Source organism: Salvelinus alpinus, chromosome 2 (assembly GCF_045679555.1).
Source record: "Salvelinus alpinus chromosome 2, SLU_Salpinus.1, whole genome shotgun sequence".
NCBI classification, from domain to species: Eukaryota; Metazoa; Chordata; class Actinopteri; order Salmoniformes; family Salmonidae; genus Salvelinus; species Salvelinus alpinus.
In genome coordinates this window covers 41,995,279-42,007,633 of record NC_092087.1, presented here as the reverse complement: position 1 = coordinate 42,007,633, position 12,355 = coordinate 41,995,279, and the positions used below count along the sequence as shown (strand labels likewise).

General features: G+C 45.4%; 1 protein-coding gene and 1 long non-coding RNA gene across 2 annotated transcripts; both read left to right on the top strand.

Moving 5' to 3' along the window:
• The first annotated feature begins 576 nt into the window (after positions 1-576).
• Positions 577-5,234, top strand: LOC139540821 (uncharacterized). The gene is made up of 4 exons (XM_071344809.1): positions 577-609; positions 1,700-1,835; positions 1,994-3,706; positions 5,173-5,234. The coding sequence occupies exons 1-4, from the start codon at positions 577-579 to the stop codon at positions 5,232-5,234; spliced, it is 1,944 nt and encodes a 647-aa protein (XP_071200910.1).
• A 734-nt stretch (positions 5,235-5,968) lies between these two features.
• On the top strand, positions 5,969-11,102 carry LOC139562075 (uncharacterized). The gene is made up of 3 exons (XR_011672296.1): positions 5,969-6,212; positions 7,922-8,055; positions 10,793-11,102. It is a non-coding gene; the product is annotated as an uncharacterized lncRNA (long non-coding RNA).
• The last annotated feature ends 1,253 nt before the right edge of the window (positions 11,103-12,355 follow it).

Here is a 12,355-nt window from a genome sequence, read left to right as displayed (position 1 = left end):
ATTCAATTATTGCACCCACACTGCTCGCCAAGGGCTAACATAGAAGTCCTTTCTATTTCTGACGCAGATCGCGCTGCAAGTCCTGCCTCTCCCATCTCCTCATTGGTTAATAGAAGCAGGTACCCACGTGCCATCTCCTCATTGGTTATACCCACGTGGATGATTGAAAGACGAACTGTGTTGCCGGTTGTCGTAGTAATACTATGAAAGTTTAAATGCCAATCACCATATAAGTTCAAAGATGAAAAAGCCTGGAAGGAGGAGAGATGACTAGAAACGATTCGGTTTATGTGTGGATTAATTGTCGGAGTAGAGGACCTTGTGCATTTCAGGTAAAATAACAACTCAATGTTTATATCCCAGGACAAATTAGCTAGCAACAGCAAGATAGCTAAATAGGACAAATTAGCAAGCAAGTGCAAGCTAACTAGCTAAATTGCCATAAATGTTTAATGCTTTTCGACATGTCCCCAAATTAATGTAATTGGTTCAGAGTTTGTTCTGATATTTTAACCTGCATGTCGTGATCGCGTTTGGTGTAGGGGGACAAGATACATTTATACACGATGGCGCACGATGGCGCACGCGTGCAGCCGGTTTGGGTTCCGTGTAAGACCATAATGTATCTAATTCCTTAGTCCAGAAGGGTTTACCCACTTTTGTACAATTTTTGTTTTCTGGATGTATTTAAAAATTTCTCCTTAACACCGTCATCCAATTCATTATAATACACATCACAGAATGTCATACCAGGAGTAAATGCCATCTTGATTTTTCTGGTGTATTTCAAGTTGATCAATGAGCTCCAACAGAGCATTATAACACATACTGGAGGAATGGAAATGATCTGGTAGGTTTCTGAGTCTTCGCTTGATACATACATTAGACTAGCCTTCAGACATATCATTACAAACATCCCGATTGAACCCCAGCCTGAAATGTCAGACTCAACACAGTGGTCAGGTATTCTACAGCGATCCCCAATTAAACCCATACAGTCAACTCCCACACTTTCCGACAGCTCATTAGGGGTAAAGACATTATACTCAAAACATGTATTTAAACAGTCATGGGGGGTAATGATGTTATCAACAACTTTTTTCCCTTTTGTAGAGATTGATGTGAAATGATCTTTCTCAGGGGATATTCTTCCATTTAGAATACAGCCTTTTGAATCCTTTAGGAATTCCAGTAAGGTTTCACCATGCTTATTTAACACAGTGTCTAAGTTGGACCTGGGTGCAACATTATCACCATCCTGTATACAGTCTTCCAAACCAGCAATACAACTATTTAAATCTCCAGAGGTAAATAGCGTCAACCTCCGAAAAAGTATAAATTTGAGCCAACAGGTGGCTAAAGAAAGTTTGAGAATCACATCCTGATGTAGAGCCCACAGGAGGAAAATAATGGGAGACAATAACAAAACAATATTCCGATAGTGAATGCTCAAATCTCAGTCCCATTATGACATCTACTGATTTGTCAGTCACATTAGTTATAGGACTCGCGTATCTTGTTTCTAACAAAAAGCCAAACTCCACCAGATCCTTTAGGCACTCTTACATGCGTTTTCCTATTATGTCCAAACCAAGTGTACCTGTCTATTTCAAATGAATGTTGACCTGTTAGATGTGTCTCATTCAGGGATATAATGTCAGGATTCAGTGAAAGTAACATCAATTGTCTTTCTCTGCAGCTCCCGGCCCCTGCTACCAGCATCAAGACCAAATGGAGACCGTTGCATCACTCGCCCACTCCCAGTGATGTAGAATTTCTTCCCGGTCGGAATCTCCCGAAGAAGAGTTCTGAAGATCAGATCAATGAGTCGCTCCGTGTGTGACTTTGACGATCGTAGATAGACCCTGCTGAACCTTTCGTCTCTCCTTAGCCTTTGGGTCTGCTGAAGGACAGCCACTTTCTCCAGGAAAGAGCATAGTTCCAGCTTGATCACACCTGGGCCCCCGGCCTCTCGCCCGCATCCGCTCTGTAGCTACTAACACAGGCATCCGCTCTGTAGCTACTAACACAGACATCCGCTCTGTAGCTACTAACACAGACATCCGCTCTGTAGCTACTAACACAGGCATCCGCTCTGTAGCTACTAACACAGACATCCGCTCTGTAGCTACTAACACAGACATCCGCTCTGTAGCTACTAACACAGACATCCGCTCTGTAGCTACTAACACAGACATCCGCTCTGTAACTACTAACACAGACATCCGCTCTGTAGCTACTAACACAGACATCCGCTCTGTAGCTACTAACACAGACATCCGCTCTGTTGCTACTAACACAGACATCCGCTCTGTAGCTACTAACACAGACATCCGCTCTGTAGCTACTAACACAGACATCCGCTCTGTAGCTACTAACACAGACATCCGCTCTGTAGCTACTAACACAGACATCCGCTCTGTAACTACTAACACAGACATCCGCTCTGTAGCTACTAACACAGGCATCCGCTCTGGAGCTACTAACACAGGCATCCGCTCTGTAGCTACTAACACAGACATCCGCTCTGGAGCTACTAACACAGACATCCGCTCTGTAGCTACTAACACAGGCATCCGCTCTGTATCTACTAACACAGACATCCGCTCTGGAGCTACTAACACAGACATCCGCTCTGGAGCTACTAACACAGACATCCACTCTGTAGCTACTAACACAGACATCCGCTCTGTAGCTACTAACACAGGCATCTGCTCTGTAGCTACTAACACAGGCATCCGCTCTGGAGCTACTAACACAGGCATCCGCTCTGGAGCTACTAACACAGACATCCGCTCTGGAGCTACTAACACAGACATCCCCTCTGTAGCTACTAACACAGGCATCCGCTCTGTAGCTACTAACACAGACATCCGCTCTGTAGCTACTAACACAGACATCCGCTCTGTAGCTACTAACACAGACATCCGCTCTGTAGCTACTAACACAGACATCCGCTCTGTAGCTACTAACACAGACATCCGCTCTGTAACTACTAACACAGACATCCGCTCTGTAGCTACTAACACAGGCATCCGCTCTGGAGCTACTAACACAGGCATCCGCTCTGTAGCTACTAACACAGACATCCGCTCTGGAGCTACTAACACAGACATCCGCTCTGTAGCTACTAACACAGGCATCCGCTCTGTATCTACTAACACAGACATCCGCTCTGGAGCTACTAACACAGACATCCGCTCTGGAGCTACTAACACAGACATCCGCTCTGTAGCTACTAACACAGGCATCTGCTCTGTAGCTACTAACACAGGCATCCGCTCTGGAGCTACTAACACAGGCATCCGCTCTGGAGCTACTAACACAGACATCCGCTCTGGAGCTACTAACACAGACATCCCCTCTGTAGCTACTAACACAGACATCCGCTCTGTAGCTACTAACACAGGCATCCGCTCTGGAGCTACTAACACAGACATCCGCTCTGTAGCTACTAACACAGACATCCGCTCTGGAGCTACTAACGCAGACATCCGCTCTGTAGCTACTAACACAGACATCCGCTCTGTAGCTACTAACACAGACATCCGCTCTGTAGCTACTAACACAGACATCCGCTCTGTAGCTACTAACACAGACATCCGCTCTGGAGCTACTAACACAGACATCCGCTCTGTAGCTACTAACACAGACATCCGCTCTGGAGCTACTAACACAGGCATCCGCTCTGGAGCTACTAACACAGGTCAGACTGGATCCCCTCCGTCAGAAGTCTCCATCGCATCCTCTCCCTCTTCCAACAGTAGGCCTGCTATAATGATGGACACCTCAGGGTCGAATTTAGTGGAGGGGTTTGAGTTTATATCAAACTCCATTATATACATACACTACATAACCAAAGGTATGTGGACACCTGCTCCTCAAACATCTCATTCCAAAAGCATGGGCATTAATATGGAGTTGCCCCACCCACCCTTTATTATAATAACAGCCTCCATTCTTCCAGGAAAGCTTTCCACTAGATGTTGGAACATTGCTGCGGGGACTTGCTTCCATTCAGCCACAAGAACATTAGTGAGGTCAGGTACTGATGTTGGGCCATTAGGACTGGCTCACAGTCGGTGTTCCTATTCATCCCAAAGGTGTCTGATGGGGTTCAGGTCAGGGCTCTGTGCAAGCCAGTCATGTTCTTCCACACCGATCTCAACAAACCATTTCTGTATGGACCTCGCTTTGTGCACAGGGGCATTCTTATGCTGAAACAGGAAAGGGCCAACCCCAAACTGTTGCCACAAAGTTGGAAGCACAGAATTGTCTAGAATGTCATTGTATGCTGTAGCATTAAGATTTCCCTTCACTGGAACTAAGGGGCCTAGCCCGAACCATGAAAAACAGCTCCAGACCATTATTCCTTCTCCACCAAACTAGGCACTACAGTTGGCACTATGCATTTGCGCAGGTAGAATTTTCCTGGCATCCGCCAAACCCAGATTCGTCTGTCAGACTACCAGATGGTGAAGCGTGATTCACTGCTCCAGAGTTCAATGGCGGCGAGCTTTACACCACTCCAGCCAACGCTTGGCATTGCGCATGGTGATCTTAGGCTTGTGAGCGGCTGCTCGGCCATGGAAACCCATTTCATGAAGCTCCAGACAAACAGTTCTTGTTTGTCTGGAGCTTCACGGATGTTGCTTCCAGAGGAAGTTTGGAACTCGGTAGTGAGTGTTGCAACCAAGGACAGACGATTTTCACGCATTACACGCTTCAGCACTCGGCGGTCCCATTCTGTGAGGTTGTGTGGCCTACCACTTCATGGCTGAGCCGTTGTTGCTCCTAGACATTTCCACAGAAATTTGACGAACTGACTTGTTGGAAAGGTGACATCCTATGACGGCGCCACGTTGAAAGTCACTGAGCTCTTCAGTAAGGCCATTCTACTGCCAATGTTTGTCTATGGAGATTGCATGGCGGTGTGCTCTATTTTATACACCTGTCAGCAACGGGTGAGGCTGAAAGAGCCGAATCCACTAATTTGAAGGGGTGTACACGCTTTTGTAAATATAGTGTATGTACAAGAGCTAGCAATATCTTTACCACAATGCACAATGCAGAGCATACTAAGCCTTCTATATTATACTACAACATCAGTCTAACTGAACATGGATGTTGTGTTGGCTGAATGTTCCAGACAGGGTCCTGAATGTTCTTCAGCTAATGAAGCTCGTGTTGGGCAATGGCAGCTGGGCTGGCAGAACTTGAGCTCCATGACCTAGGACTGTCTCTTGCCAGCCCCGTGCAGTCTTTTCCTATTCTGAGTCAGATGATGTTGAGCTTGAGCTTTTTCCAGACTGATAGATTTATCCAATGAGTCTACAGGATCTGTTGAGGGGATTGTTTTTTATCTCATCAATCTACACACACAAAACAAAAACTGTTTTTTATAAGCTTGGCACACCTGTATTTGAGGAGTTTCTCCCATTCGTCTCTGCAGATCCCCTCAAGCTCTGTCAGGTTGGATGGGGAGTGTTGCTGCATATCTATTTTCAGGTCTCTCCAGAGATGTTTGTTCAGGTTCAAGTACGGGCTCTGGCTGGGCCACTAAGGGACATTCATAGACTTGTCCCGAAGCCACTCCTGCGTTGTCTTGGCTGTGTGCTTCGGGTCATTGTCCTGTTGGAAGGTGAACCTTCACCCCAGTCTGAGGTCCAAAGCACTATAGAGCAGGTTTTCATCAAGGATTTCTTTGTACTTTGCTCTGTTCATCTTTCCCTCGATTCTGACTAGTCTCCCAGTCCCTGCCGCTGAAAAACACCCCCACAGCATGATGCTGCCACCACCACCATGCTTCACCGTAGGGATGGTGCCAGGTTTCCTCCAGACGTGACGCTTGGCATTCAGGCCAAAGAGTTCAATCTTGGTTTCATCAGACCAGAGAATCATGTTTCTCATGGTCAGAGTCCTTCAGGTGCCTTTTGGCAAACTCCAAGCGGGCTGTCATGTGCCTTTTATTGAGGAGTTGCTTCCGTCTGGCCACTATCATAAAGACATGATTGATTGAGCCTAGGCCTTGGTCGAAAGGTGGGTACAGTGACTTGAAGAACATCGATCGTTCAGCTAAACGGCAAAAAACAAGCAGGGAGCATATAAATGCCCACATCAGATTCAAGCTTCTGGGAAAAAGCTGTAGCGATAGACAACACAACGAGAGGGAAAGTTCCGCCAACAAGCGCAACTACAAGGAGTTTGCAGAGGTAATTGCACGTTACGACGCTTTACTTGCTGAACATATCGAAGTTTCGACTGTGTTTTCTAGGATGTCGTAAACAAGTCCGAATGATTTGATAGCTTCCATTGCATCATCCATTAAAATGTAGATTAAAGAGAGAGTTTGACGCAGCGCATTTTTTCGAATCCGCTCATGTAGGCTTTCCACTTTCCTCCGGTATCTATTTAGCAAAGATTATAATACATAATCACTCCGGACAGACACAAGCAAAAACTCATGACATAAATGTAGCAGCAGCCTAGGCTACACGTAAACATTAGAAATGGGACATGCTGTATGGGATGAAAACGAGACAATCTTTCAGTCTGATCAACTGTAGGCTACTAATAAGAGCTGCTGCATAACGTTACATCCTATGCGCCCTTTCCATCTGGTCAAGGCAAACTAATTGGTAATGTTATGTATTTATAGTCCATTTGTGTGTCAGGAGAAAATATGAATGTGATCAAATGTTGTTTATATTCAAAATTGGGTTGGCTAGGCTGCCCATACGTGATTAACTGGAATTAATCAGTCAACATTATAGTGATGACAGATGTGAGTAAATGTTTTATAAGGCCCACAGTTGCATAGGTCTGCATGATTCAAACATGCATAAAGCTAGCTCAGCCCTGTGAGTTATATTGTCTATCTGTTGTTGTCTATGTGTCTGGTAGAGGAAATCCCCCTCCTAATCTAGTCTAAATATAATTTATATGAACAAATATAAGGTAGCTGCAGTTTGACAGGGTTTTCATCCCCCCCAGGACCAGGAGTTTTTTTCAGGAGTTTTTTTCAGGAGTTTTTTTCAGGAGTTTTTAAAAATCATGTGACCTGATTAAGAACAACTGGTCCCATCATAGCCCATATAAAACCATTTAAAAAAAAAAAAATTTTACCCCCTTTTCTCCCCAATTTCGTGGTATCCAATTGTTAGTAGTTACTATCTTGTCTCAGCGCTACAACTCCCGTACGGGCTCGGGAGAGACGAAGGTCGAAAGCCATGCGTCCTCTGAAACACAACCCAACCAAGCCAAGCCGCACTGCTTCTTAACACAGCGCGCATCCAACCCGGAAGCCAGCCGCACCAATGTGTCGGAGGAAACACCATGCACCTGGCGACCTGGTTAGCGCGCACTGCGCCCGGCCCGCCACAGGAGTCGCTAGTGCGTGATGAGACAAGGATATCCCTACCGGCCAAACCCTCCCTAACCCGGACGACGCTAGGCCAATTGTGCATCGCCCCATAGACCTCCCGGTCGCGGCCGGCTGCGATAGAGCCTGGGCGCGAACCCAGAGTCTCTGGTGGCACAGCTAGACCACTGCGCCACCCGGGAGGCCCCCATATAAAACCTTTTAACAACTGATTAATCACTGTCATACCAGAGTTTTCCTTGTTATGGTAACATACAGTATAAGGAAAATCTCCAGGCCAAAGAGGGTAAAAATTGCCCCACCGTACCGATGCCACCAGTCTGATTGCAGTTGTCAGTTATTGTCAGGTATGTGGATGATCAGGGCTTTATTCAGGAACGTTTCTTGGGCTACTTTGATGTGTCAAGTGGGTGAGATGCGCAGCCTGTGTTGGACTTTATGCATTTTTAGATGTCTGAGTTTACCTTCATAGAGAAACTCGTTGTCCAAACCTACGTTGGCGCAGCTATGATGGAAGGTATCTGCTATTTGTATTTACAGCTAAGTCCACTCCTGTTTCCTGATTAAGAGGTCATGACCACTACCATTCTCAACTATCTCCTGACATGAACTGAAGCCACGTCTCATGTGCCCGCTCTTCCACCGGCACATTGAATGTTTCCTCTCCAAGCATTGTGAGTACCCCTATCAATTTTCTCTCTTTACTGTATGTAGAGTCAATCACATACACAATCACATTATTACACATCAATGATTTTACACCTTGCTTGGACTAACTCATTCTTAGCTTTTTTGTCTAACTGTGTAGTGTGTTAGTCAAATCCTGTCCTGCACTGGTCAAGCCTCTGAACACCTCAACTCATGCCTCATACCCCCATTCAATCACTGCTGTGATCCCTTTCCAACATGGTGTTGGTAGCCCTCCCATTCCCATTTCCCATAACATTGTACTATAAATGTCTTTATTAAATGCTTTAGGTTAAAATAATTAGTCTGACGATTTTTGAAACACCCTTTGTCATCTACATGCGTTCCGCACCTTTACCGTGGGTCTCCCATCCTCCTCAGTCTTTCAAGTCACCAGCCTCCACTGCTCTCCAAGCTCATAGGGTTCATAGACTGATGATCTGTCATAGCGGGAATCAATCTGAATGATCAAATATCATCTCTGATGAAATGATAGCAGCTTAAGTCTAGAGGGTGTATTGCATGTGTTAACTTAATGCAGGATAGAGGCAGCCATGATACTATTTCATTTTTATAGTTGTGTAGGGTATCATTTTTGTGTATGTGTGTGTGTGTGTGTGTGTGTGTGTGTGTGTGTGTGTGTGTGTGTGTGTGTGTGTGTGTGTGTGTGTGTGTGTGTGTGTGTGTGTGTGTGTGTGTGTGTGTGTGTGTGTGTGTGTGTGTGTGTGTGTGTGTGTGTGTGTGTGTGTGTGTGTGTGTGTGTGTGTGTGTGTGTGTGTGTGTGTGTGTGGTATTCAGTACAGTATGAATGACCATGGCCTTAAGACTGATTGGACCGTAGCAGAGTAAGTGCTCCTCTGCATGGCACCCCTTTTATACTTGCCCATTGGTAAGTTAAGATTTATTTTGCATCCTTTTCTCAAAAGTCACTAAAAAGCATTTAAAACCTGTTTTTCAAATAAAATTCCACCCCCGGCCTCCCGTAGAGAAATGTATGTCCCCCCCAATCCAAAAAACATTGCTTATCCCAGAATACTTCAACTGGTGACTATCTGGAAGAATAAAGAAAAAGGAGCACTCTGTTGTTGTTTAAATCCGATAGATTTATTGACGGGACAAGTAAACAATCGGCTTACGTTTCGGCATGAATCACCTTCATCAGAGCCTCCTGAGATAAGGAACGTTTTTGGGAATTCTAGTCTCTCAGTTGAGCACCTGATTTCCCCTTTTTCGTTTAAGTTGGGCTGAAGCGCGTTTGGGTTATACCTTCTTTCCACCCCCCACCACCCCCTTGTCAGAGCCGCTCCTACACCCCTGGGTGTACGTTAGTCCTCTCAGCTGACCCTCCCTGTCCAATTTTTTTGAAGGTTTTAGGATATACAGACATATTTATTGTTCACTAAAGGCCAACGGGTATAATGCCTTAGAAGCAGTCATAATGCATGGTAAAAATGTATGACACCTTGGTAGAGTCTGCAGTGCTGTCTGTGATATGTTCATATGTCTCTGTATTGTCCCTGTATCTGTCTTTGGCTGGTGACAAATTCATTTTACCCTCTGGGTGTCAATAAAGTTTTATTCATTCAATCATTCTTAGTGACTCATCATGATCCTGAGAGTTATTCTTAGCCATTTTGAGTCTGTTGAAAAAGGAACTCATGAAATAACATAAGCTATAAGGAGATGTCAAAACAGTATAAAGGCTCATAGCTGCTTATAACAAGTAATAATGCACTATAAATGCGTTTATTAAAGTGTGACCAAATCTTCCTCTATGTCTATCTCTAGTATGTGTATCACTATGTATTGCACTAGGGCTCTGGTTAAATGTAGTATAGTGGGGAATAGTGTGCCATTTGGGACACAGCCACTGTACCGTGGCCACGGGGCCTTGGGAGGGCTAAAGACCCAGCTGGCAGTCACTCCGATCGGCCCTGAACTTCACATCAGAGTGGCTCTCGCAACATGGGGCTCCCATCAATACTTTATCAGGGCTATCTGTGGCGGCAGGGCCTGACGTTGGCATTTCACAGGTGGCTACGTGCACAGCAGGCTGCCTCTGCCTTTAAAGAGCCTCTGACACAACAGCAGCCAGAGGGACAGCACTGACACTGACAGCTCTGGCTCCAGTCAGGACTAGAAACAACAGTCACCAGTCACAGTAATGAGTATAGGATCAGCATGATAGGTGTGGGTGGAGATGGTAAGGTTTTCTTAAAGCTGTGGTCAACCTGTCTATTGTTTTAAGAAAGGTAGGGGTGTGTGCATAGAGATCCTATTTAATTATACAGAACAAAAATATAAACGCAACATGCAAAGTGTTGGTCCCATGTTTCATGAACTGAAATCAAAGATCCCAGAAATGTTCCATATGCACAAAAAGTTTATTTCTCTAAAATGTTGTGCACAAAATTGTTTATATCCATGTTAGGGAGCATTTCTCCTTCGCCATCTCTCCTTCCACCTGACAGGTGTGGCATATCAAGAAGCTGATTAAACTGCATAATCATTATACAGGTTCATCTTGTACTGTGCCACTCTAAAATGTGCAGTTTTGTCACACAACACAATGCCACAGATGTCTCAAGTTTTGAGGGAGTGTGCAATTGGCATGCTGACTGGAGGAATGTCCACCAGAGCTGTTGCCAGATAATTTCATTTTAATTTCTCTACAATAAGCCGCCTCCAATTTTGTTTTAAAGAATTTGGCTGTATGTCCAACAGGCCTCACAACCGCAGACCACGTGTAACCACGCCAGCCCAGGACCTCCACATCTGGCTTCTTTACCTGCGGGATCATCTGAGACCAGCCACCCGGACAGCTGATGAAACTGAGGAGTATTTCTGTCTGTAATAAAGCCCTTTTGTGGGGAAAAACTCATTCTGAGTGGCTGGGCTGCTCCCCAGTGGGTGGGCCTATGCACTCCCAGGCCCACCCATGTGAAATCCATAGATTATTTCAATTGACTGATTTCCTTATATGATCTGTAACTCAGTAAAATCTTTTAAATTAAACTGTTGCATGTTGCATTTATATTTTTGTTCAGTATAAGTATTCTAATTCTGTGTGTGTGTGCGCGCATGTGTGTGCATGTGTGTGCGTGTGCGCGCGTGTTTGAAGTTGTATTAGTCGTATATACAAGACACACATGGTTTACTCCGTCCAATGAAATGCTTACATTCAGGTTCCTTCTGGACAATGCAACAACAATAAGAAATAATACAAGATAAGAATACGAACATTTCAGCTTAAGTATAATACAGGAAGGCACAATTTATAGTCCAATATTTACAAGTGTTTTAGGGAAGGGGGATGGGGGCAAGTGTATAAATTGTGCAGTATTTAGCAATAAGAGTCTGATAGCAACAGTTGTGATGTGTGTGTAGCATGAATGTGTGTGTGTGGTGTGTGTTTGTGTGAGAGAGAGGGGGGGGGGGGCTAGCCTCAGGTGAACCTGGCAGCACGTCTGGACGATGAACCTGAATAACACATAACTTAAGGTTACTTGTGTCACCCCTGTTCTCTGATATTATGAGTGAGACATCTAACTCAATACTGTGTGTGTGTGTGTGTGTGTGTGTGTGTGTGTGTGTGTGTGTGTGTGTGTGTGTGTGTGTGTGTGTGTGTGTGTGTGTGTGTGTGTGTGTGTGTGTGTGTGTGTGTGTGTGTGTGTGTGTGTGTGTGTGTGTGTGTGTGTGCGCTAAGGTGTGGAGAGTCAGTGCAGGTGGTCAGTCCAGTTCAAGTGTTGAGCAGTCTGATGGCTTGTAGATAGAAACTCTCTGAGCCTCTTGGTATCAGACCTCATGCTCCGATAACGTCTGTCCAACGGTAAGGAAGTGAACAGCTCAGGGCTGGGGTGATGCTGCAGGCCTTCCTCAGGCACCATTTTAAGTAGATGTCCTGGATGGGTGGGAGCGTGGTCCCAGTGATGTACTGGGCCGTCTTCACCACCCGCTGGAGGGCCTTCTAGTCGTGGACGGAGCAATTCCCGTTCCTGGCCGTTACGCAACCGGTCAGGATGCTCTCGATGGTGCAGCGGTAGTATCTGGAGAGGACCCGGGGTGGCATTCTGAATCTTTTAAGCCGCCTTAGGCAGTAGAGACCTTGTTGCGCCTTCTTGATAAGAGTGGTGGTGGTGTTGGTCCATGTCAAGTCCTCGGTGATGTGGTGCCGAGGTATCTTAAAACTGCTGACTCTTTCTACTGCAATCCCGTTGATGTGGATCGGGGCATGTTCCCTTTGCTTCCTGAAGTCAACAATCAACTCCTTTGTTTTGCTGGCGTTGA

Coding starts and splice junctions, on each gene's coding strand:
- LOC139540821 (XM_071344809.1), top strand. CDS start 577: ATGGCGCACGCGTGCAGCCGGTTTGGGTTCCGT. Junction 610..1,699: donor GCAGCCGGTTTGGGTTCCGT/GTAAGACCATAA, acceptor CTTTCTCTGCAG/CTCCCGGCCCCTGCTACCAG. Junction 1,836..1,993: donor TCAGATCAATGAGTCGCTCC/GTGTGTGACTTT, acceptor TCCGCTCTGTAG/CTACTAACACAGGCATCCGC.